This window comes from Symsagittifera roscoffensis, chromosome 8 (genome assembly GCF_963678635.1).
Source record: "Symsagittifera roscoffensis chromosome 8, txSymRosc1.1, whole genome shotgun sequence".
Classification (NCBI taxonomy): domain Eukaryota; kingdom Metazoa; phylum Xenacoelomorpha; order Acoela; family Convolutidae; genus Symsagittifera; species Symsagittifera roscoffensis.
The window spans coordinates 50,602,938-50,630,691 of record NC_087069.1 but is presented as its reverse complement, the minus strand read 5'-3'; the positions used below and the strand labels follow the sequence as shown (position 1 = coordinate 50,630,691).

The window sequence follows — 27,754 nt, the reverse complement described above, 5'->3', positions numbered from 1 at the left end:
CCAGGAGCCACCATGATGCGGTGCGCTGGGTGGATTGAATTTCCACTTGATCCCTTTCTGAACAAAAACAGCGGGTGCGAGCTTGTTCCAACTCTCAACGCAAGCTAAGAGCCTTTTCTGAGCGCCAACAAAGTTCGTGCCGTTTTCGGACATGATGGTAGTCGGAGTACCGCGACGGGCAATAAACCTCTCCACGCCCATCACACAAGAGCTTGTGTCGAGCGAGGGGACCACTTCTATGTGCACCGCTCTAGTGGTGAGACAGGTGAACAAAAAACCCCACCTCTTTTCCGTACTTCTCCGGATTGGAAGCAGGAACGGCCCAAAGTAGTCGACACCTGTGTTAGAGAAAGGAGGTTGCTTGTAACCCAGCCTTTCAATGGGCAGATCAACTATAATATGAGTTACTGTTTGCGCTTCGCGTTTTCGGCACGCAACGCAAGTATTTTCAATGTTTCGCAGCAAGCATCGCAAATTTAACACAACGTACTTCAAATTAACCACCGCACGCACGTAATCCAAGCCTTGATGGAAATTCTTAACGTGCAAGTGTTGATTCAACAACCGAACAACCGCGTGACGTGCATCAAGTATAATCGGATGCTTGCTATCGAAATCGGAATAAAACAAGCGGCTGATGCGCCCAGTCGAGCGAAGGATGCCAGCTGGTCCAATGAATCCTTAACATAAGCTGGAAAAGAAAACGAAAAATCACTATTATTCGTTTCGGCGGAAACTTGAAAACTTACTTGATGAGTTTTCATCAACCTCGGGGAATTGAATCCATTTATGGTGAGGTTAACAGGAGTGCCAACCAAATGGAGATGTTTTACGATATCGGTGGAAACCCATGAGTGCGTGGAAGGACTATCGCAAAGAGCTAGGGCATTAGTAATCGTCGCATCCGAAGAGACGGCGAGTGATGCAACTGGCAGGAGGATTTTAATTGTGGATCAACTAGCAGGATTAATTTTATGAACATCGCCGACGACAGCGTTAGTCGATACATGTTTAGTGTTTGCGTTACCTGACGCCAGGGAACGTTTAGTATCCTTAGGAGGAAAAATTTTCTCCGCTCCATGTAAGAGCACGTTGTGCGTGCTTTCAAAATTTGGCTTGGGGCACTTTCTGGCCTTGCTACACTTACGAAAACTTTGACTGCTCTGTAAACACGCAAAGCAAAGTTTTTGTTCGGCTACATGTTTCGCTCGCTGCGTAGCGTTTTTGTATTTGAATACGGCGCAATTCCAAAGAGCGTGTTGACCTTTACATACAGAACATGGAGGGAATTTTGGTTTTTCCTTAGTCTTATCACTCACCTTTGCATTACAAGCAAACACTTCCGTACCTACCTTTTGCTTCACTGGTTCTTCAGACTTAACCTTAGAATTAATTGTTTTTTGCCTCTCATGACCCTCCGCCTTTTCTTTAAGCCATTCGTTGAAATCTAGCAGAGTTGGTCGATGCTACTGGCATCTTACGGTTTGCATTGACCATGCTTCCTTAAGATTTGGTGGAAGCTTACTCACAGCCTGATTCAGTAAGTTAACACTTTTCAGGTCATCATTAAAAGATAAAGACTTGAATACGGCAACCAGTCCAGAAATTGTAGAGGAAAAGCGAATTACATTTTCCGAGTTATGCATTTTTAGCGGCGGAAAATTACTCAATTTATCTAGATGAGCCCCTACTACAGCATGCGGCTGCCCGAAATTTCTTTGAAGAGTTGCTAATGCGTCTTTATATAGTACTCCGCTATAGCTATACTCAGCGATTGCCGATTTTGCTTTACCCACTACGAGCGTTTTCAGATAGGTGAGCTTTTCATCGTCACTGAGTATGGCTGAATTGACCGTCGATATGAACTGCCCAAACCACTCATGCCAATTAAGTGGGTTGCCATCAAACTGGGTCAGCTTCCACTCAGGGAGATGATCTTTTCGGCTGTGCATGAGTATATTAACCAACTCTTAGGTCGAAAGTGGATGCTCGACGTCTGCACCAGGTGAATCACTGGGAGTTGGCTCTGTGTAACTCGAAGATTGAACGGTTGATTAGCATGTGAAGAAATTTCAGGCTGTGCAAAGAACACAGTCCCTCCACTTGATTATGGAACAAAATTATTCTTAGTAACAATCGGAGTTACTGCCGAAAAACAGTTGTCGAAGGAACGTAGTGTTGTTGAGCTGACATTAAAGGGGCAGCAACAGCTGGTCTCCACAAATTACTATAAGGATTATGGTGGTCACTTGAAAAGTTATAATTACTAACGGTAACACCCATATGTTGTTATATGTTGTTGTGATGGGATTACATGTGCTTGGTGGCCAGCTACTACTGATCCTGTAGTTTGATGACTTAAAGAAACCTGATTAATTGCTGTTGATGCAGGAACGAACGGTGCTACACCAGATGGAGCTTCTGCAGATGTTGATGGAGCAAAATAGTTTTCAGAAGTTACCGGGAGTAATGACCCTGTGTTTGGATTGCCTAGCACCGGATGAGTGGACAGAAAAATTTGCTGAGGCAAATTATTAGAAACAGGTTGAATGACCTGCTGTAACCCTACTGGATTGTTAACGGAAACGAAACCTGCGATCGGACCAAATTAGACAAATTATGTTGTTGTCCGTGAATGTGGTTAGTGTAATACAATCCCGGATCACTAGAAGCTGCCTGGCCAATATTCACTCCTGTAAAACATGATGAGACCAAGTAATTTGTTGATGCAGGATAAGTTGCCTTAGGAGCTGTTGAACGAACGTGCTGCTCTTGATTGGGAACTACAACAGCATCAGGCTGATTGTGGTCGACAGATTCGACCCAGTGACGCGTACGATCCTTTTCGTCTATTGTTACTTATGGAGAGATTCGAGTTAAACCACTTTCCTCAGCATTCTCGCTGATTTCCGACAACTCATCATCTAACTCAAACCCTTTCAACTCAATTTCTGCCAGTTTTTTCCTGTGTTCTTCAGCCAATTCTTCCAACTCTAAACTGCTTTGTTGTTCTAAAAAACATTGTTTCATCTTGTTTTGCTACTCTTTCAGTCTTAATGATACCTTTAACTTCCTCTCAAGGTCCTTTTGTTGTTTCTTTAAAATCATTAAATTGCGATTTTTCTCAAAAAGTGTTTTCGGCGGAGCGGAGGTACAACGACTAGATTTCTGGGAACCCGATTGCTGATTTCGGCTGCTTCGGTGTGACAACTTAGAGTGGGTATCTGTTTTATGCGACTGGGTTTTTTCACTTTTTCCGGAATGATGAGAAAATTTTGCGCTGCTATCTATTTTGTCCGGCTCTTTTACTGCCTCAAAACTTGTTTTTATATGTGATAGCACCCTGCAGAACTTTATCGTTGCTTTTAGTCAACTTATGAAGCCACATATCCTGTGCCGGTATCAATTCATCGGGACTGGCACTTCTTGCAGCCATATCAATCAACTCATTATTTATCTCGACCGCTTGTTCTATATAGTTCCTACTTTTTTCAATATAAGTATCAATTTCTAAACAACGACTCTGATTCTCTATGTATTCTAAAATTATTTCGTGGCGTTTATAAAGTTCGTTTTCGAGATTGCTACGTTTCTCAAACAACTTCTTAATTTTCTTCTGAAACTTAACTTCCAAGCTTAATAATTTCAAAAATGAACGGCTCTCAGAAAATACTTTATTTCCACTCAAGTAAATCCAAAAAATACTCTAATACATCAATAACTTACAAGGGGGAGTAACTTGAAGTTTTAACGCTTTGAATCTATTGTGACTCGCTCTACAATTTTTAGGCGACAAACGGTTCCGCTGCTTCTTAGCTTTCAGTGTACCTAGGTTAGCACTGTATGGTCGAATAAACAACAGGGTCTTCAACTCAAGGGAAGGGGCTGGTGCAGTTCATAATACTTTTCGATAAGTATTTGGTCTTTGGCCTTCCGCTTTGAGATAAAATCCTCAAGTATGTTAAGAACGAGAAAACCTGTCTTTTTCGACTCTTTTTCTATATTGGCTCTACCGTTGCGGCGATAGTATTTAATAGCGGTAATATTCTCCTTGTATCTCAAAAGAAGGCTCTTAAGTTGGTCAGTACTCAAACTACGGTTGTTGTTAGTGCGGTGTTTACTAATGGAGCTATTTATGGCGTCGTGCCAAATAACTAGATCTTTCCGATTCGACAAAAATTGGTGCAGATAGTATTGGATAGTTTTCTGCGAGTCCCTGGCGTTAAAGTTAAAGCTTAAGCCGGGCTTTGTGAAACAAGTCTCCTTCACGCGCTTTTGAGACGGCGTGGATAGTATACGGAGCGCGTGGTCTAGAGAACTAGCTCCTAGAATGAATACCATATACTTAAGAGACCTATGCGACGGCTACGTTACGCTTAAATACCAATAGGGTGGGGAAATTAAGAAGGTCGGTTGAACTCCAACAACGCACACGGAGTAAACCTGTGGATGAAAGAATTCAACTTAACTCACCTAACATTAGTATCACCGTACCTGAACACTTAACACTAGTGTCGCGCAACGAAGTCAATAATCGGACGGGCTGAAACGGCTTATATTTAATTGAAGCGAAATGGCTTTCAGTTTCACCAAAGTGCGTGGGGGATCAGGCAAATTGGTTAAGTTCCAACAACACACGCGGAAAAAACCTGAAGAAGAAAAAACTCAACTTAATTTGCCTGATATTTCGCTACCAGACCACTTACCATAAGGTTGGTGTCATGGTACAGCACAGCTTCGCAGAATTATGGGCGTTTTGAGGCTTTTTTGGCAATTTTGTTTACTTTTTTCACAAATTTTTTCAAAAAATTTTGGTCAGCAGGTTCGAGTCGTAAGTCAATCCAAAAAACTAGTCCAGTACCTCTTGTCTATGTTCCGTTTTTTTTTGGATTTTCAATCGGTTCACAATTACCCAAAAGTTTGTGGTATCGGGAAAATTACCACTCGTAGCTTGCTTTGAGTTGGGATACACAAAAAGACATTACCACATCGTACGTAAATTTATTGCAAAATTGTAAAAATTAGAAAAGTCTTACAGTTTTGGAAGTTGGGTGCACCGGCGGACCTGTATGAAGGCCTCTTCCGCTTCCGCTTCCTGTCCTTCGAACTTTTAAGGGAAAGTTGACCTCACTACAGAACCAACCAACCGAGTCGAAGGGAGACTTGTGCAATTCTGCTGACGGTTCGAACCAGCCCTCGGCCACTAAATGAAACAGCTGGTGGAAAGCGTCCCCGAGTGCTTGTTTGAAATGCTGTCCCGGTTGGTTGCTACTGCGGTCACTGTGTACAGCGGGCCAGAGAAATACGTGCGGTCTAGAAGGGCGAGGCTGACTGCTATCTGCTTCAATTGAGTGAGATGGAGTGTCTCGAAGAACAGCAAGAACGTCAGAGTTGAACACACCCCCTTTTCCGGTCACTTTCCATACAGACTCTTTGTCGACTTTTGACTCACACATGACGTCTGCACGCTTTATGAAGTACACAGTCGTCCTGGTCGATACACTCAATTTCGTAATCCTGGCTGGGATTCTCGATATTTGCCAGTTAAATGTTGTGTATTAGAGGCTGGGATGGACAAAATAGATTTTGTAATCGTAGCTGGGATACTCCCTACTGAATTTATGTGGCTCCCTTGTGCAGATTCGTGAATAACCTCGGACTTCGTGGTCCCTTGTGCAGACTCGTGAATAACTTCGGACTTCGTGGTCCCTTGTGGGGCGCCAAAATGTGCGCGTAAATCTCCACAAACCGAATCGTTAAAATATTGAGTTTCAAACAGTTGAATTACAGAGCGTTTTCTCGGCAAAACTAACTCTGGCAATCCATAATTTTTACAGTTTTCAAAACGTATTTCATCATCGGTAAGATCGGCCTTAAAACTCTGCATAACTCAAAGCAAGCTGCAAAAGTGGCCAGTATTTGTCCTTGAAACAATTGCTCTTTTTAAAGGTCAGCCTTAATCAAGGCTGAACCAAATTAGAGCGAAAAGACGGTTAAAATAGGTTTTGGGGGGATCGAACCTGGTTACGGAGCGTCCCATCAAGTTGGGGGCATATTTGAGTTCTAGAAAGGAAATGACCTAGTCGGGATTCGAACCCGCGCCGAACCCGCCGGGACGCACCCTGTATACGCTTGTCTACTGTCCCTATATGCATGTACATTTTGGTTCAATTTTATATGCATTTATACTCTCGCTTAATATTTGCGTTTATATGCATTTGTGCTCTCGCTTACTTTTGCGCTGCCTTCCATAAGAAATGAGTTACTTCACTGACGAAGTTTCTAGGCTCTTTTTCTTCCCCCCCCCCACCTGCAAATTTTTACAAGTAAATTTGTTGACCACATTGGGCTCTTTTTCCTTTTCCCCCCCAACCTCACTCAAACATGAACTTTATGGTTTAAGGAGTGATTTTACAAGGTTAATTATGATGATCAAATATGCTTGTAATGGCCTAATCAGTCTGCATGTCAATTTTTACGGCAATCGGACAAAGTGAACAGTAACTTCAAATATAAAAATTTGCAGGTGGGGGGAAAAGGAAAAAGAGCCCCACATTGTCCGATTGTAATGAAAATTAAGTAATGACTAATAAGGCCACGGCAAACATATTTGGTCTTCATACTCAACCTCGTAAAACCACTCGTTACACTAATAAGTTGAACTGGCTTGAGTTTGGGGGGGGGGAGGAAAAAGAGCCAGTTTCTATATTTTTCAAAAACAATTTTTTTAAATAAAATTTAAAAGGAATCTTCCGATTTTGCTGTTTTTTCAATTTCGGATTTTTTTAAACAAATCAAATACTTATCTTCAAATTTTTCATCTCCTGAATTGGCTATCTAAAGAAAAGGTTTAAAACCAAGTTAAGATCTTCCACCCCAGCATTTAATTCGCTCTACATGTAAAATGCTCGATTCTGATTGGCTGAAATATTCTAACTTAGAACCAAAATAACCTCTCCCCCTCTCCCAACCCCCCATCCCCAAAGCTTTTGGGGGGAGAAAGGGAAGGATGTTAACTTGGTCCGGCTTTTTTTTGAAAAAAATCAATACATGCTCTAGATTCTATTTTTTTTCGATAAAAAAAAAGATTGATAGAGCAGCACTGAAGTTTTGTTAGCATAACTGACGGTGTATCCGAGTTAACTTGCTATACGATGAACCGGTTTAAATCATCATTTAACTTTCTAAACCTAAATAAATTCATTTTAAAGGAACGTTATTGTTCCGACTTTCGATACGAAAGTAACGGAATATTTGTGCTCGGGGTGGGTTTTTTTTTCTTCAGACAAATTTCGACTTTTTAACTAGCCATTTTTGATGGAATTTTTTTAATATCATTCAAAAGCTATTGTTGTCCTGAGGTTAAATTTGAAAAGATATTTCACCGGTGACCATTTTTTGTAAAGTTATGGGGGTTTAAAGATTGCCATTTTTGCCAATTTGGAACAATTAACGCGCGATATATTTTGCGCTATTAACACGTAAGCAGAGATTTAATATGCCTTAGAAGTCGTTCCAAATTGGTTCAAGGAAGCTTATAAGCCAGAATTGATATAGTAATAGGAGCAAAATCTATCTTTTTGTATTTTATATAGCGTGTGGGGGGATGATTTTCATTTAAAAAATTCAAATTTTAGGAAAAAAATTTCATTTCATTTTATTATATTTAATTTTTTTTGTTATTACTGCTCATGAAAACTCAGGCAGTCGGAACTTTCAGGGCTTCGCCCTGATACGAGTAGTCTTGTTACAGTTCAATTCAAATTAAGCGAACATCACGTACTCAATTTTAACTACGTGTATTCTGAGCTCTTATTTGAATATTCAAATCATCATTTTGATCCATCAAATGAAACTACGACTCGAAAAACTGCTCAATTCAGATGAGCTGACAAACCAGCCGAATTGACTTCACTTTACAAAAAAAAGCTTGTCATTCAAATCCAAACATTGAGTGCATGCAAAACAGCTTGCCAACAAAATTCATTTCAAAAGTGAATGTGTAGTGTAAGCATTTTTTTACTTCAGGTAAAATTTTTTATTTAACTGTCAAAATCATTTTTGTACGCAAATACACGATTTCACAAAAAAAACTTGCATGCAAAAATTGTGATTTTTTGTCGATAAGGTAGTGATATTTTGGTACATGAGAAATTTGGTACATTGTGCTACATGATAACCCAAATAAAAAAGTTTCTTTTTCTTGACTAAAACTTTTCTAGCCATATACAAGGGCTGGGCTTTTATAGTTATAACTCTGGGTGAAATTCAGTACTAAAAAGTTCTTGGCGAGATTTCAAAGGCAGCTCATCGGTGCGATTCTTGCAACTTAACCTAATGGTTTCTTGTAAAACACAAACATTGTTAGTATGTTTTCGGAAAAAAAACACTTAACAATCAAAGCGAAGTTTGAATTTTTAATCTATGTAAAACTGCTCATCAATCAGTTCTTATACAGTGAAAAATGTTTTATATTAAGACCATTTTTTATCCACGGGGGAAAGGACCAACACAAGAGCTGTACAGCTCATCACGGCGAACCGCTGTTGTCTCCCTGTTTAAGAATTACATGAACTTTTTTTTGGTTATTTTTCTGGGCTGGGTTATGTTGCTTCACTCTCAAGCAACGAGCACGGATCATGGTGGGCCTCGAACATCCGACCTTTCGATTGAGAGGCGGAGACGTAACCACTTCACCACCGCTCCCCTTTACATAGTTTCCATACATAAAAAAATAGGTATCGCGAAATTTTGATAGAGGTTTCTTCTGTACGTAATGATTTGTACGAAAGTGGTTGAAGAGCATATTTCCACATATGAAAATTGCATGATAAGCAATTTTGGTCAAAACGGGCAAGTTGGTTTCAGAGTGGTTATATTCGATTGTGACTTTAATCTTGGACTTCACTTCAGCGCTTTTAAATGAGACTTAATAAAGGACAAGAATTGCCTACTCCCAAATACTACAATCTTAAAAACAGAAATTTTTCAACTAGCTCTGTTATTAAGAAATGAAAAATTTCATAGTAAATCATAAAAATATAGATTATATAGTTAGTTTGAATATAGGTTAACCTTGAAAACAACTCAGTTTCACTGTGATCAAGAATTTGTCTCGAGAAATGTTAGATTATTATTTTACAAAAAAACAGGGGAGGCGCGGTAGGTGGCGGACGCCCCCGCCTTCAGGGATTCGACCACCTGCAGACCCAAACAATCCCCCCTCTGTTACAATTTCAAGACACCCAATTTTGTCTGACCAGCACTAAAAAGTTTCTGAAGGCGCCTGGGGTACCGATTTATACTGAAATTAAAAGAGAGCGCGCGCCAAAGAAATGCAATTGTTTTGGTCAAAATTTTCCAAAAAATGCCCAAAAACGGCTTTTTTGACCTGTTTTCAAAAGTTTGGAAGAGTTGAATAAAGTTTGGTCAAAACAGGATCTTTATAGTCTTCTGGGAGTGCTCGACGAAATCAATTTGGTCGACCTAAAAAAGATTTTTGAAAGTTTCATTGAAAAGATATATTCATTAGCTTTTCAATTCCATTAAGTGAAAAATTAACAAAACTGCTCGTATCAGGGCGGAGCCCTGAATGTTTTGACTGTCTTTTAAGGTCTATGAAGCTGTGATAACATCAAAAAATAAATGTAAAAATTAAAGAAAAAAAAGTTTTTTTTTAGTTGGAAATTTTTTTTGTGAAAATACGCAAAAATACGCCATATAAAGAACAAAGTGATAAATATCGCTCCTAGTAAAAAATCAATTATGGCAAATAATCTTTATTTAATCAATTTGGAACGATTTCTACGACGGATTAAATCTACGCCTACGCGTTAATAGCGCGAAATATATCGCGCGTTAATTGTCACAAATTGGCCAAAATGGCAATTTTTAAACCCCCATAACTTTACAAAAAATGATCACAGGTGAAATATTTTTTCCAATTTAAGATAAGGACAACCATACGTTTTGAATGATAAGAAAATTTTGTCAAAAATGGCTAGCTAAAAAGTCGAAGTTTGTCTGAAGAAAAAAAACCCACCCGAGCACAAATATTTCGTTACTTTCGTCGCGAAAGTCGAAACAACTAAAGAAAGTTCAGCTTATTTTTTTTTCAGAAAAATTCAAATGTTGGCTAATTTTGGGTGTTTCTAGACAAAAATTTTATGAATTTCACAGTTTTGAACCCCCACTAAACTTAGATTTTGTCTGGTTTGAAGTAGCGACTAAGAGAAGTGTTAAGTGTTACTACTGAAACTTCATCATAAATAGACTGCTTGTATCAGGGCGAAGCCCTCAAAGTTCCGACTGCCTTTTAACGTTTATGGAGCAGTAATAACACAAACAACATAAAAAAAATTAAATGAAATAAAATAAAATGAAAAACTTTTTTTTCTAAACTTTGAAAATTTTTCTATGAAAATCATCCTCCCACACGCTATATAAAGAACAAAACAATAGATTTCGCTCCTTGTAACAAATCAATTATGGCAAAAAAGCTTCTTTCAACCAATTTTGAACGTTTTTAAAGACGAATTAAATCTCCGCTTACGCGTTAATTATATCGCGCGTTAATTGTCCCAAATTGGTCAAAATGGCTAAAATGGCAATCTTTAAACCCTCATGACTTTACGAAAATTGATCACAGGTGGAATATCTTTTCAAATTTAAGCTCAGGACAACAATAGCTTTCGAATGATATAAAAAATTTCGTCAAAAAAGGCTAGTTAAAAAGTCGAAATTTGTCTGAAGAAAAAAAAACCCACCCCGAGCACAAATATTCCGTTACTTTCGTATCGAAAGTCGGAACAATAATAGATGCGAAATCCGTCCTCGCAGTTTAGTTTGAGTATAAAGCATTATTGTTTATAAGCAGATCGTTTTTTTTTAATAGAAAACTGCTGCTAAAAACGTATGAGCAGATTAGTTTTAAACTGCACTTGACAAGTCATAAAAATATGCAGAACATATAATTTTTGCGTGCACATTTTCAGCAAAAATCTGAACACAAATTTTCATGCTTGCTATGTTTTTCTTGTTATTTAGTTATTTTCAAATGATAAACGACTTTTCGTGAGTTTTGAATTATAGTTTTTTTCTGGTAATTTACTGGTGCTAAAATGTTCATTGTATACGCGTGCAAAAGTTTGGCTCAAAAGTAAATATACAGTCATTCACTTTTTTTGTTTTACTTGTTAGAATAAAAACTACAGAAAACAGAGCCGATTATTTTCTACTGAAAATGAACATGCTTTTGTATTCAGTTTCAATGTGTTGCTTATTTGGTTTCAAGTGAATACATAATAAGTAAACTTCTGCGAGTTAAATTATAGTTATTAAAACGTTTGAGCATATAAAAATCGGTAACATTTAAAGGTGTCTTTCTAAGCCAGTCCTTAAAAAACAATCTATAGTTGAACTATCTGAAATATGGACAATTTGAAAACTTCAACCAGCGTAGAAACTGGCGAAAACTCTTCCAACAAAAGGGAAAGCAAAGTTTTATTTTCTGAACCGGCGGAAGACTCGGATTCTTCTCAACACTCATTGCTGGTGAAAACACCAGCTACAGTTTCTAAAGACGAACCAAATGCTGCTCTAATAAAGTTTCCTCCGTCAAACGAGCCAAAATTTGAGCAGATCTCTGGAATTGTCCGGTTCAAACACCAAGACGAGATACACAGTGGATCTCCATACATAACAGTGAATGCGAAAGCCACCGACGAAGATGTTGAAGATTTAGTCGAACGCATTCACGAAAAAAAAATGTGGAATCTGCCGAAACCTTCCTTGATCGTTTCAGTAACTGGAGGAGCATTGGATTTCAAAATGAAGAAAAAAGTGAGTTTGGAGACTAAATAATTTTTTCTCAGGACTATTGTTGCCTAATGTTGTCGATAAAATCCGCCAGAAAAAAAATATGAAAAGACCAAAAATTTTCTCAAAAAATCTTGCTCACTTGACGCCTCTTCTGAATTTTATAATCAAATGGATTCCAAAAGGAATCTAAATTTTTTCATTAAGGATGTTCTGCTTAGTTCACAATTCACAGCAAAAAAACACAGTTTTGCCTCGTAATGTTTGTTTACGTATTCGGTTTCCAAACTGCACAAACTAACCCTGAATTCTTTTTCTTTGCGTAGTATCATGACGGGTTGAGACAAGGTCTTCAGAGAGTAGTTGCCACTGAGGGGGCGTGGCTTATCAGTGGGGGGACTAACGCGGGCATCATGAAAATATGCGGGGAAGCAGTACGGGATACTGTTCTCACTAATTTATCAGCTTCTGATAACAGGTAACTTATTTTCTCAAAATTGAGTTCTACGATTAAAAATAAGCTTGTTTGTTTTATTTTAGTAATTTGGGAAACAAATACTAAATATTGGCACACCTCCAAAAACAACATTGCTCTTTGTCTCTATTTAATAGCCATTTAAGTAAGAGGGAAACAGTTAAGGAGGCCCATTGCCTTACAAAAACAATTATTAAGAAGAACAAGACTGCTCGTATCAGGGCGGAGCCTTGAACGTTCCGACTGCCTTTTAAGGTCTATGGAGCAGTAATAGCTTGAAAAAATTGGATGCAAAAAAAAAATAAAATGATTTTTTTTTAATTTGAGATTTTTTGTGAATATCATCTGCCCCACACGCCATATAAAGTGCAAAATAATAAATTTTGCTCTTAGTAACTCATGCAATTAAGCAAATATGGCAATTAAGCTTCTTTTACCCAATTTGGAACTATATGGTGCGTTAATTTTCCCGAATTAGCCAAACTGGCAATCTTTAAACACCCTTACGAAAAAGGATCAAAGGTGAAATATCTTTTCAAATTTAAGCTCAGGACAACAGTACTTTTCGAATGATACAAAAAAAATTCCGTCAAAAATGGCTAGTTAAAAAGCCGAAATTTGTCTGAAGAAAAAAAACCCACGCAGAGCACAAATATTCCGTTACTTTTGTTACGAAATTCGGAACAACAAGACGGATAGTATATCAAGGCAAAGCCCTAAACAATCCGGCTGCTTTTAAGGCCAATTGAAATTTCTTTTTTGTGGTTGAATAATTGACAAAATAATTACAGAACAATTTTTCTTTATTTTTTCTTCATTTTATCCCTGCGCACGCTAAGAAGAAAACTAAGGGTGTGGTTAGCGTCTCGTATTGTGATAATAGGGTTAAAATCCTGGCCTCAGTTCAATTTTGGACGCAATAATTCGCTGGTTACGCGTGTTAAAAGTATGCCATGTATCGGACTTTAATTATCCCAAACTGGCCAAATTAGCAATTTTCAAACTATAACTTTACGAAAAATGATCACAGGTAATATATCTTTTTAAATTTGAACCTAGGATAACAATATTTCTCAGATAAAATAAAAACAGTTCCATCAAAAACGCTTAGTTGAGAAGTCGAAAAATGATTGAATAAAAACAACTACACCAATTGGTTGAATAGATATTCCAAGCATAAATATACCAAGCATAGATATGCCCCACTTTCTGGGAAATTCGGAACTAAAACACTCAGGTGGAGCTCGATAACCTGCAAATCGAGAAAAAGAGCAATGATATTTTTGATACGAAGTCTAATTTTTAGACACAAACTTTTTCGCTCGTTCAATGAAAAACACGAATTTTTATGCAGAAGTATTATAAAAACTGTCAATGTTCTTTTATATTAGAAATGTCAGTTCCAATTTTTTGCGAAATACAAGAAAATGAATTTAATTTTCGGTTTATTGAACTATCAGTGGATTGACAGTTTCTATAAAACTTCTGCTTAAAAAACCGTGTTTTTCAGTTAACTTGAGAAGCAAATTGTGTCTAAAAACTAGCTTTTGTATCAAAAATTGCATTTCCCTCTTTCTTAAATTTTGTCTACAGCGATTTCTCGGCATCAAAATTATTTCAGAAACCGAGTGGTTGCTATTGGAATAGCCACATGGGGCTCAATTCCTGGCCACGAAGAGTACTTGACACAACAGGGAAATCCAGATGAATTCGGGAACTACGAAGCGCACTATCCCAAGCCGGTCAAGGTAAGGATGCACAAAGTATCAGATCTGCTAGCATTGGGGAAAAACAGTTTTTTTAGTGAATTTTTTTTTCATAATACAGGATATGGTTCTCAAAATGGAGAAATGCTTTTTTTCTGGTGATGTTTTCTCCTTAAAACATTATGAGAATTCCTCAGAAAATTAAGGGTATTTTAATTGAGCGCTGTATTTTTTCCTAGTACAGATAAAAATTAATTGAAATAAAACTGACTATGCTTCGCTTCACATGCAGTTTATTGTCTAAGTATTACATTTAAGTTTCAAATATAAAAGATGTAAGGCTCGGTGTTTGAATTGCGCAGAAAAATTTTGCTTTTGCACCAACTGAATTAAAAAACAATTAGCTCCAATGCTTTAATTGCTTGAACGCATTTGTTGCTGATTTTATTAAAAAGTATGCAGAAACTAGAGGCAAGTAAATTTCCATTCAGATCAAGTGGGAATGGAAGTTTTGTAAATAAATTTTGATTTTGAAAAGCTGTTGATACAAACTACCAAACGTTACTTGGAGTGGACTTCCCCACACAATAAAGAATTCCATCTCTTTTCTTTCAGGAAAGTTTTTTCATCAATAAATTCCAAGTATGTTTTTGATTAGAAAATGATTGTGATACAGTTATCATATATGAAAACTGTATGATCGGCATTTTTACTTCGCAACAAAAAAAAATTAGAAGTAAGCTGCAGTAAAACGATTATTCTAACTGGAATTTTCCCCATTAATAGAATTTTATGACTAGTTTTTTTCTATTTAACCAAATTGTATGACTAGCCTTTTTTGTATGGAATTGTGATTAATCGAATTGTATGACAACAATTTTTTTACATAGATTGAATCAATTTTTTTTGTGTCTCTTGTTTTAGGTATTTGTGTTTTGCCCTAAAAAACCAAAGATAAACCAAAATGAGAGAACCTGTAGGTTAAATGGCAGCTAAAAGGCAGATTAAGATAGGTATTGAGATATGCCAAGTAAGATAATCTATTGAATTTCACACAAAATATAGTTTTTTTATGGATTTGAGAACTCTACTTGAAAACTCTAAGGTTAAAAGCTGTGGCCTGGTTTTGAATCTATTAGATTACATGTTATTATCTAAAATCAATAAAAAGTCATACATCACAGAAAACCTCCATTGTGATTTTTGATTCTTCTGTGTAATTGAGGTTGGTTTAAGCGGCTAAAATTTGAAATAGAAAAATTCTGATATTTTAGTATGGGAAAAACGCTTATTATAGAGGTCTCATGAATGAAAATGAATGACAAGCGTTTTATCCATACAAATAAAATTATTTTTTTGACAATTAAAAGCTCTCTCATTCATCAAAAATCCTTTTTTTCAAAAATACTTGAAAACACGTTTGCAGGATTTGCAAATTTTGTTTGTAACGAAAAAATAAATTAGTTCTTATTTCATTCTTTTTTCATAGATGTAAATTGTATTATAATCATTTAAAAAAAAAAAAACTCCAATAGTTGAACTGTATGACAAGCTTTTGTTTCGTACGGAGGTCGACCCGGTCCAAAAAACTTGGTTTTCAAATATAATTCTGCGTAAAACTTAAAAAAGGTATCTCAGAGTAACCAAATGCAGATTATCTGTGCGAGTATTGATAATATAATGATAATCTTATTAACATTTTATAAAATATCTTTTAACCAAGAAGTTTTTATAAAATTTCTTTTATTCAAAAGGCTTGTGATCGACTATAGATGGCAGTCAGAACATTCAGGCATTCTTTGATATAAAAGTAGTCCTATTTTTTAAGGGACAAACATAAAATGCCGCGCCAAATACAAGGTAGTTTTGATTGATTGAAAATTGATGTTCATACAGTTTTCATAGCTGGGAGACACTTTTGATTTTGCACAAATTCACTTGTGTTGCATAATCAGTTCATAAAAAATATTTTCATAAGGTAATCGAATGTAGGCCAAATATCAATGAATCTTGGATTTTGCATCCGGCAGTCCATAGTCATTATAGGTTTTCCATAGGCTTTCCATAGGCATTCCATGAACTTAAAGTATATCCACAAGAATTTTATACCAGTGCTGATAGCCAGACAAAACATAAATGATATGCATTGTAAAAAAAGTAATTATCATGTGATTTTCAACATTTTTTTATTCAAAGGAGTTGTACGGACTTGTATGATAATTATGTTTTCGGTATCATGGAATGGCTTAATAAGCATTGTTCGATAAGCATTGTTTGATAAGCACTGTTTGATAAGCATTGTTTGATAAGCCTTGTTTGATAAGCATTGTTTGATAAGCATTGTTTGATAAGCATTGTTTGATAAGCTCTTAGATTGCCAAAAAAGGTTATAATTTGAACGAAGTAGCAAGAAGTTTTTTTTCTCCTCTTAAGTTTTGATGACTTGACTTCTGACTTGCTTGTGATATTAATATGATTCTACAATGACAAAAACCATAATTTTAGTTTTCTAACTTAGTCCAGGCTCGTTTTCTAACGTAGTCCAGGCTCGTTTTCTACACTAATGTAGTCCAAATAGAAGTTAATATAAGAAAAACCGTAATTTAGGGTGTGGGTCTTGATCCCAACCATACTCACTTCATTTTGGTGGACGACGGATCAGTCGGTGAGTTTGGTAAAGAACAGGTGTTGAGAGGCAAACTTGAGAAAAAATTGTGCTCTGAGAAACAAAATGGAGTCAAGAAGAGGAGTGCTACGGATACAGGTGAAAAAATCCAGGTTTCCTATTTGAATGCATGTCAAAAAAACGATAATCAGTCCTAAATTAGTGACTTTGTTATAAAATTTCAAACAAAACACATTCTTTTTTCATTTCAAAAACTTAAATCTGAATAAATCCGTGTGGTACAAAACGACCTCTTTGCTTTTAGTTTGCATTTTTAGTTGCAACTTTTTTGAGACCTACTCTACCAGGAGTGTAATAAGGAAGAGGGGTGTGGCGGATGTCTCCCTTCTCTTTAGGAGATTTGTCTTCTTCCCCTCCAAAGAGTTGAACCCTTGATTTTTTTTCAAGGGTCAAAAAAAGTGGCTGCATCGCATAAAACATTGTTAAAATAGGTTCTGGTTATTGTTCAGGGTCATTCAATTTGGTTGATCTAAAACGGTCGACAAAACTTTAAACTTTTTTGAAAACTCCGCCTCGCGAGAAAATCTCAGATCCTCTCCTGTAATCTCTTGTAACTTACCTATAAAGTATCTATAAAAGAGTATCTACAAAATTTGAAAAACAATGCTCTTTATGACAAACGGTGTAACCATTTCAATCTAGAAACCCGAGTTCCAATCGTCTGTGTAATGGTCGAGGGAGGACCAGGAACTATTGATACAGTCAGACAGGCTCTAAAGAACAACACCCCTTGTGTGGTAATCAATGGATCGGGGAGGGCCGCTGATGTGCTGGCTTATGCGGTTAAAATAAAAGAAAAATACCCCGAAGATGACCAAAAAGAAAACATTCGAAGTCTGGTTAGGAAAAAAGCAGAAAGCGACTTGAATCTGAAAAATTTGCCTGGAAAACTGGACGAGAGTGTGAACTGGTTAATTGAATGTTTGCAAGTGGATTTTATCGACAAAATCAGAATTTATGATTTTGAAGAAGAAGAAGGCGATTCTACTGGTAAAACTTTAAAACATCTCGTAACAGCATTTTAAAAGTTTGAGCAATATTTTAACAACGTATTTAAGAAAAAGTGTGATAGAGGGGTCACGAGAAACAAACAGGTTCCCTAGTGTAAAAAAAACCCTCTAAAAATTTTTTGTTCCAATTTTTTGCTCCAATGATGGCATAGCGTTATATCGCTCCAGTAAAGGTCATAGCGTTATATCGCTTCAGAAAAAAATCTTGAAAACGGTCAAGCGGCGTCCATTTTTTTCAAATCAATAAATTTGCGTATATTTAGCGTCCTGGTCACTCTGTCACACTTGATTTTTACCGGGACCCTTTTAAGAAAAAGAACAACATTAGAAAACCATGAAAAGTTTTCTAATAGGTCATAGCGTTATATCGCTTCAGAAAAAAATCTTGAAAACGGTCAAGCGGCGTCCATTTTTTTCAAATCAATAAATTTGCGTATATTTAGCGTCCTGGTCACTCTGTCACACTTGATTTTTACCGGGACCCTTTTAAGAAAAAGAACAACATTAGAAAACCATGAAAAGTTTTAGAAAATTTTTGAACAGCACATTTTATACCCTTCTTATCACATGTATAAATAATTGAAGTTAGCCAATTTTTAAATAGAGCTGTTAACTTTCTTAACATATCACAAAAACATAAAGCAAAAATTTTAAACTTTTTTTTCAAAAGTACGTGCAAAATAGGACCCAATTTGCATAATGATTTTTTATTTCTAGGTGACCTTGATAGGGCAATCTTGCAAACACTGCTAGAAATGGGAGGATTGAGTGCCCGAAAGCAGCTCGATCTATCCTTAAAGTGGAACCGAAACGACATGGTGGAACAAATTTTGATGAATGAACGTGATAATATTAGTGATAACGATATTGATGAACTTTTGACGAAAACTCTAATTGATAATAAACTAGAGTTTACTAAAATTTTTGCCGAAATGATAAATTTCAGAGAGTATCTAACTATAGAAAAACTCGAAAAAATCTACAATGAAACATTGAAAGTTACGACGGAATTATTTTTGCTTCAAATTTTGGAAAAAGCAGAAGGGAAAACCGCCGTTCCTAAGCCGGACCACACGAGAAAAGCAATTATGACGGCTTTCAACATCGATTACGTGCCCCAATTACAGGAGAAAGCAGTGCAGGGCACAGAATCAATTTCAGCTCGGTATAGTAACCCAGAAATAGAAATGTTTGTTTATTCACTTTTGTTCATTCGACCTGAAGCTAGTGAATATTTCTGGGAAAACACGTTATGCAAGACATCAGCGGCCTTATTTGCGATTCTTGTGTGTAAGACTATTTTGAACTCATCAGTTTCTCGACTGGATATGAGTTTACAGCTCAAAATTGAATCAATGCTAAAAAACTATGAGTTCAGAGCTGCCGGGATACTAAATTCGTGCTACGATGTCAAGGTGGACCACTGCCACACTATTTTGAAGATAAAACACAATCGATGGGGAAACAAAACTTGTCTCGATTTGGCTATTCAAGCCGATTGTAGAGAATTTATTTCGCAGAGTGGCTGCCAAACATTAGCTCAAGAAGATTGGTATGGAAAATTGAGCTATCGTAATAGTTTCTGGAAAATCTTAGGGGTGACTGTGATGCCTTTGTTAATGCCTCTCTTGTGGTTCAAAACAGACGATTCTACCGCTAAAGCAGCTGTTTATGAATACCGAAAACGTACCTTAGGACCACCATCGCATAATGATTCGTGGCAGGCAAGGAATCACAATTCCCTTAAAATAAGAAATTTTTCGATCCAGTATTTAACTTTAAACGATTAACAAAAAATTGTTACTGTAAAAATGTTATTGTAAAGAAACAAAATAACAAGCCTAACTTCATCGTTTTAGCATATTTTTTTGCTTATTTGACTCCATTGGACTATTTGTATCTAGCCCCAGAAAATTAAAACAAGATCAATTCCTTGCCTATTTGGAGAACGAAGAAGTCACTGTATCTGTTGGAAATTCGTCCGGGAAAATCAACTCATTTGACAGATGCCGACTATTATATACTACACCTATTGTAACGTTCATTCTGAATTTGATCGCAACCCTTTTGTTCTTGATCTTGTTCAGCGTTGTCACTCTGAAGGGTAACTATATTTTAAGATCGTTCTTTGACTTGCATTTTTTTGCAATTTTATTGTTTTTGCTCTACCGCACTGACAAAAATGGTTTTGGATCAATTTAAATTGATTTTAAATTAATTTCAATCGACTCAAATAGATTAACAATGTACATTTTACGAATTAAATTGGATTTTAAATTGATTTAAATCGATCTTTTTTGAAAACTTTGAATCGATCTAAGCGTCTAAAAAATCGATTTAAATCAAATTGGATGGAATTTCCGACTCATTAAAATCCATCCAAAACTCACATGGCGAAAAAAACATACCGTTCAAAAAGTAGTTGACATTTTTTATTCTCGATTTTTAAACTATAAACACTCGTGCCAGATGTTACAGAATTCAATAAAATGATCTACATAAATCAGATTATAAGCTCGAAAATAGGCAATGAATTTATAGAAAATTAATGTAAATAGGATTTTGCAAAACCTCATATAACACACAAGAAAAGGTCTGAATAAACTAAAATTTGATCTCATTAAAATGCAGTTAAATCATATAAAATTATGAAGATAAATCGGACTTTGGGCAAGGAAATCAAGAAAAGGGTCAATACAGATCAGTTTTTAAACTTCAAATATGCAAAAAAAAATCGTAAAATTTCATCGATATTTTGGTCTTTTTAAATGTTTTTTTTTATGTTACATTACGCTATGGATGTAAATTGAAAAATGATAGGCAATGATTAAATGCAATAAAAATTGGAAACTGATAAGTTTTGATTAAAAAAAGCCATTTAAATTGATTTCAATCCGTTTAAATTCTTTTGAAAACAAAAACAAATTGAGACTGGAAAAAATGCCTTTAAATTGATCTTAAATTTTTCAGTGGGGATTTAAGACCAATTTAAATTGATTATGAATCAATCCAAATCAATCTTCACCTTTTTTATTTAATCTTCGTTTTTTTTTCAAACTGAAATCGAATTAGATTTGATCAACGTACTTTTTTCATAATAAAATCGATCTAAATTTATTTAGCGTACTTTTTTCATACTAAAATTGATCCTAATCTACTTTTGTCAGTGCGGGTTCTAACTTGGGAAAAGGTCACCGAAGACCAAAAAATTGGTAAGGTGATGTCAATTACCTTTCTCGTTTTATTCCGTCTGGAAACAACCGGCATGCAATTTAAGGCTTAAGTAAAAGAATATTGCGAATTATTACTTACATTTTGAGACAATTATATTTGAATTTAAATGCCAAACATAACTTTTTGAAAAAACAGGTTGATCTAAATTCCTTTTATGTCAGTAATAATCATCATTATCTCTTAATTTGCCCAAATGTGTACTCACAAAAAATATTTTACATACTTCATGGATTTTATATTGCTGCTGAAAATAATCTCTCTAGTTGATGTCTTTATAGTTGAGCTGAGCACACAATTTTATCATGAAAATTAAACTTTCATTTCAAATCAAATAACATGCTCTGAAGCTAACGTCTATGAAAAACCTATTAAAGCAGCTCACTTGGAAGGTTGTGGAAAAATCGGGCAAATAAAAAGGATTATAATTGATTATAAACGATTAAAAAGGATTAAATTTTTTTCAAAAAATGAAAATTGGATGAAATAATTGATTAAAGTTGATTATAATTGTAACAAAAACAGAAAAAGTTTACAGGTTTCAAAATTGATTGAAAATTTCTATGAGGGTTTATATTTTTTATGCAAAAGAAAGGCTATAATCGATTACCCAAAAATTTCCGTAGTTTTAGAAAGACAGGTGCCAAAAATATAGAATAAAATTGATCAAAACCACTTCAAAATGAATGCGGAAAGTCCTCGTGGAAAACCTATATATGCTTTCAAAATAAAATATTAATTGAAAGGTTCAAAAAGCGATTATATTTTTTAGAAAAGAAAGGCTATAATCGATTATTTAAAGATTTCGTTTTTTTTAGGAAGACTTTACCAAATGTAGGATAAAATTGATTTTTATCACTTCAAAATGAATGCGGAAAGTCCTCGTGGTTCTGAAAAAAAATCGTTGCATCACCTGAGACATTGTGGTGAATAAAAACTAAAAAATTGGCCTCTAAAAAGTTTAATAAAAAATTAGTAAAACAAAAAATTGGTCTGTAAAAAGATTTAATCGAAAAAAATTAATATCAATATAAACACACTTTCGATAGATAATTTCAATTTTTTTTTCAGAAACAACATACATTTTGATTCTATTACGGTCTTTTTTAGCCATAGAAGTGACTGTTTTCCCGAAATGAATATAAATTATCGTATACTATAGTTTTGGCTGTGTGTTTTCAAAAATACTTCTAACCTATTCATTTCATACCCAGGTCTGAAGCAGGTCCCTAGCACAGAAGAATGCGTGATCGTCTTTTGGATGCTAACTTTAGCACTCGAGGAAATCCGACAAATCATTTTCATATACGAATCTTCCACAAAAAGGCGTTTGGCTGTGTTCTTTGAAAACAGGTAACTCAATTTATAAAATGAGATTGACAAAAATTATTTTAAAAAGGAGATAGATAAGAAAAAAACATTTTATCATTATATATTTAAGCGTTGATATCAACAGCAATTTACGCTTGTAATTCTGAGTAGATATATCTTGGAATACTAAATGGAGATTACTTATGCTGCATATAAAACTAGTCAATCAGAAAGTAGAAGAGTTTTTGCTGAACCTGCAGGACGCTAGATTCCAACAGGTTACGAAACAAGGCCCTACCAAACAGAGCGTAGCCATTCTTTATTGTTCCATTTTTTGATGAAAGGGACGGGTTATTTGTGCTCATGGTTGATTTCAATTTTTAAGCATTCATTCGACAGTTACTGTTGCCCTGAGCTTAAGTTTGAAAAATTATTTCACCTGTGATCATTTCTGAAAAACTATCGGATTTAAAGGTGGCCAATTAACGCGCAATAATATTCGTGCTAATAACTCGTAAGCGCAGATTTAAACCGTTTTAGAAAACCGTCCTGACGTAGTGTAAGGGGTGATGATTTTCAAAACAACACATAAAATTTTGACATCACGAGGCCAATGTGTATTTTGTGAATTGTACGCGGTTTCCGCACTAAGGATGCTCCCTTTGTTCTTCTTTTGTTCTTTCATTTTCTTTGATTCTTCGGACAAAATATTAACATGCTTAAAGATTTGTCTGTGGAATCCAGGAACATACAAACTTACAAATGTGCGCCTATCCCGTGCAAAGTTTGACCCCGTAATGGATTTTTTTTTGCATTTTAAAAATTTTTTTTTTATTTCATTTTTCAAATCGGACACTATTACATAGACTTTATTAGACAGTCGGAGTGTTCAGAGCTCTGTCCTGATATGAGCAGTTTTGTTTACTTTTAAACTATTTACATGTAGAGAAATTTGAATCAAAATAAAAGCTGGAATTTAAAGTAGGACACCACTTATCTACTTAAAACAGATGTTCTTACTACCAGTTTTTTGAGGTGCATGAGAAGATGAGTCGATTTAACTTTTGAAAACTCATCAGAAAATTGGTTCTTTTTAACGATTTCATCACCCTCCCACTGGGGAAGTTCATTACTAGGTATACAACTCACCTATGCTTAACTGTTGAACCATGGTGTTCCGCTAGGGGAAAAAGTATGCCTAATCGTTAGGAAAAACTAAATGATGAGATCCGAGAAAAACAGTGCTCTAGTGTGAACACTGATCGAGTTATCAAACACTTAGCAAGCATCAACTTCGTCGTTTTCTCTTTTGCGTAATGGGTGTTTCTATTCGTGCTGTTCTTGTTCGCCAGCTTTTAATAAAATCGTAAAAGCGTTATAAATTAATTTAAAATGTGTTATTAACAATTATTTTTGGGATTTCAGTTAGAAACATACCATTTGTTTTATAGATGGAAAGCTCTCGATATCCTTGCACTGACTTTGTTTGCATCTGGCTTCGTCATGCGCGCTAACAGTAGCTGGGGTGAGAATAATTTACGAATAAATTATCGACACAGACATTTCACTTGCTTTTCTTTGTGTACCTTAACGTAACTATGAAGTTTCAAGCATATAAATAAAATTCTATAAACCTCCCATAAAACATCAAAAACAATAAAAAGTATATGAATAGGTCTTCTCAATGTGGCGCACGAATTCTACGTGGTGACTCTAATTCTGTATTTTGTTCGCTTCACGAGTGTGTTTTCTCTGCACAACTATTTGGGACCTAAAATAGTGATGATCTCCAAAATGCTCACTGATCTCGGATTCTTCTTCTGTATTGCTCTCGGTTAGTAAAAAAAAAACTGTAATATTTCTATAAATGTTAGAGCTTTCGATAAGTTCGTATTTGAGATGTTTCTTCAAACCAAAAAGCAAATAGCCGTTTTAGATGTGTTGAACTTTTACGCATCAGAAAGTAGTGAGAACTTGAGCGGAAATGTTTTGGAAACTTATTGCACAATCATTAGCTTGCACTGTTAATTGAGTTGGGAATTTCACTTGGTTCATTTAGAAGCTAATTAACGCTAATTACACTACCATAAACTTGACATACCGGGTTGCTGGAATGTTTTAAAAAATCTGAACAAAATGTTTTAATTTTTATTTTTCATTTTAAAAACATCACGTACTTTTCAAAACTAGAAAAAAGTGCAGTTGAAATCTTTATGGTTTTGTCCTGTTACGAGCAGTTGTGAGGTCAACAACTGACAATAATCGCTATTAATTCAAAGCTGAACGATTTAACACGATATCACTTCTCTGATAACGTTGTATTTGCAATGTTTTTGCTTTTTGAGCATCAGGACAAATTTTTGCATCAGGAAAAGTTTTTATCCGAAGAAACCAAAATAAAACTTTGGTACCATGAATTTTCTATGATTGAAACTATTTTAAAAGATTTTGGGCAAACCAAATAATTGACACTTAGAAAAAGGTTGCCAGTCAAAACAGTTAGGTGCGCAATTTCTATCAACTTTAATTGTTTAACAAGCCTTGTCTCAGGCACAGATATACAGAAATGTACAACTAGCGTTTTCAAATTATGGGTGTCAAACTGGAATTAGGCCTGAAATAGTCGAGTTTTTGGTCAGAAGATCTCTCAGAGGTCAGATTGCCATAATCAGGGGCGGATCTAGGATTTTCTCGAGGGGGGGGGCGCGGATTTTCAAAAAACTTTCGAAAATTTTGTCGACCTTTTTTTTTAGATCGACCGAATTGATTTTTCGAGCTCTCACTAAGCACGTTTTAGTCCCCGTTTTGGCCAAATTTTCTGCGCCGCAGGCAACATTTTGAAAAAACAGTCAAAAAAGGCGTTTTTCGGCACTTTTTGGAAAATTTTGACCAAAAAATTGCGTTTTTTCGGCGCGCGCTCCCCCCTCAAAATTAGTAAATATTGGCGCCTAAGGCGCCTTTAGAAAAATTTTAGGGTCGGTCGGCCAAAAGTGGATTTCTTAAAAAGCACCAAAGGGGGGACCCTTTGGGTCGGCAGAGGGTCGAATCCCTGAGGGGGGGCGTCCGCAACCTCCGCCCCCCCCCCTAAATCCGCCCCTGGCCATAATTGAACTTCCGCGCTGGATGAAATGTTGTGGTATTTCAACACTTGGAATTGAAAAAAAATCAAGATCTTCATGATGAAAACAAAACACCTAAGTTAAGACACTGAGTTTGGTTTTATAACAAAGAATAAACGTCTGTTCAATCGCTACCATTTTCGACAGATTCGTGTCTATGCAAAATTTAGTTTAATTTAATTACATCATCATAATTATCATAATTACAAACTTAATTAATTCAATTACGTATGTCACAAAGCTCTACAGAAATTGTCCATTGATTCCATACCATTACCAACAAAGCCGAACTTTCTGCATCGTAATGTTATTTTATAAACTGATTTGCAATTCTCCGAATTAGAAAAATAGAACCTGTTTTTAGTATACTTGGTGGCTTATGGAATTGCAGTTCAGTCATTGATCTACCCTGGTATCACTCAACCCGCCTTCAGTATCCCGTGGGGGGTCTTCTTCCGATCCTACTTTGAGATGCTGGGGGAGCCCAACTTCGAAGAAATTGGGGCTACACACTTTGACAACTGCACGGAAGGTTCAAGTTCCGACTTACACTCAATACTTTTTTTGTTTGTTTCAAATTCGAGAATCAATGTTGAAATGTTTTTGATAAATATTGAAATCATCCATTGAAAATATCAATGTACTTGTATGAAACTCGTTAAAATTTCTGCCCACTCTTTAAAGTCATCAATTTACCAATTTCAATGATGTTCATGTAGTAAGGAAACCTGTAAAAAGGTCTGGTGATATGCCTAAAAATCATTTCACATCCAATTATAAAACCCTATTTTTAAATTTTTCCACGCCTCGATTTGCTGTGCTTTTTTCAGTTGGAGGAGCATTACACACGTTTAATTAATGTCTCCACAAGTGAACACTTTTCAAAAAAATCATATGAAATATTCATCATATACAGGCCAGCATGATAATTGTCTGCAAGTTATTGCAAATATATTTTGATTTGGAAAAGTTTGGCCATTATTTCGAACTGTGACGACGTGGAGCATTTCCTTTTGGTGAAATTGGCTCGCCAAATAGCTCGTTTTCCATGCAAAAAATATCAAAAAAAAATTGTAGAAGCTAAAGTGTCCCACGCCAGAAATAAAACTAAAAAGTCAGAACGTAAGAATTGTTTTGCGATTTTTCTGACTGAGTTTTTTCGACCAAGTTGACTTAGATGAAACGGAACAACCTGAGTTACTCAGAAGCGCCCACCGGAATGCTGCTCTTGTTTTTTTGTTAAACTTATGATTTAGTTGATAAAATTATTTCCTCATTGAGAGGCTAACGCATTAACCAAAGTGCAAGCTCTGATTGTAATTGGAATTTTCAATAAAAATCAACTTTGTCAAAAAAAACTTTACGAAACTTCCGCAGTAAGAATGGGCATAAACCAAAATAACCAACTTATCGAACTAAACTCAAAACAAGACTGCTCGTATATCAGGGCAAAGCCCTGAATATTCCGACTGATCCTTAATTCATATCGAATAGTTTTTGGGAAAAGAAAATATTGAAAAACCCTAAATTTTGGACAAAATCAAAGTATGAAATGTTGCGTCGTACGAAAATAATGCTACCGATCTGAATAACTAGCCACAACTCAATTTAGTTGTCAAGTGCGGGATAATTTGCCACGCATAGTTAGTTCGCGTTACGCTCTCAGCATTTTGAATAAATTCTTCAAAGCGCGCATAATTTAGTCCAAAACATGGGCAAATTGGCAATTCTCAAACTACCACAGCTTTACAAAAAATACTCGGAGGTAAATATCTTTTTAATTTTGAACTCAGGAAGTCAAATTGGGTTATAAATAATTTTTGTTGGAAAGTATGATTTCCATCGGCGAAAATTGACTGAAAAAAAACACCGTGCATAAATATTCTGCTTTTTGCGAAAATCGGAACAACAATTTTAAATTTCACATGCAGGGCAAAGCTGTTTAAAATCGATATGCAAAATAAGTTGGGGGATCTTAACTTGGTCTGTTTAGGAGAGAAAGATAAAAAATTTGATCTGTGTGTTTCATTAAAACAGCAACCATTTATTTTGATTAGGTTCTGAAGCCGCGTGGCCTTATGAATCTTGTCCAGATGAAACGAACAGCATCTTTGCCATAGTACTCAAAGCAATTTTTATGTTGTTCACCAATGTATTACTGCTCAACTTGCTGATTGCCATTTTCAACAACAGATACAACGATGTAAACAAAGAGAGCAATGTGTATTGGAAATTCCAGATGTTTTTAGTAATCAAAGAGTACTACAACCGGTTAGTTTCTCGCATTTTTCAGACTTTATTCGAATACAAATGAATATCAGATGTTGATTGTTTGCAAGTCGCTGAAAGATGATATAAGCTTTCAGGTATGGGTGTGCTCTGTTTTTATCCTAGTAAAA

The 27,754-nt window shown here is 35.6% G+C and overlaps 1 protein-coding gene across 1 annotated transcript in view; it reads left to right on the top strand.

The window, feature by feature from the left end:
• Window positions 1-11,214: 11,214 nt before the first annotated feature.
• Window positions 11,215-27,754, top strand: part of LOC134852987 (transient receptor potential cation channel subfamily M member-like 2) — a gene marked incomplete at its 3' end in the record, with an annotated part of 18,783 nt that continues 2,243 nt past the window's right edge. The window contains 12 exon segments of the mRNA XM_063868890.1: window positions 11,215-11,841; window positions 12,144-12,295; window positions 13,914-14,040; window positions 16,606-16,762; window positions 17,327-17,674; window positions 18,412-19,418; window positions 19,642-19,798; window positions 22,140-22,278; window positions 23,688-23,761; window positions 23,912-24,070; window positions 25,720-25,887; window positions 27,413-27,626. Of these exon segments, the coding sequence (XP_063724960.1) occupies window positions 11,431-11,841; window positions 12,144-12,295; window positions 13,914-14,040; window positions 16,606-16,762; window positions 17,327-17,674; window positions 18,412-19,418; window positions 19,642-19,798; window positions 22,140-22,278; window positions 23,688-23,761; window positions 23,912-24,070; window positions 25,720-25,887; window positions 27,413-27,626 (3,113 nt within the window).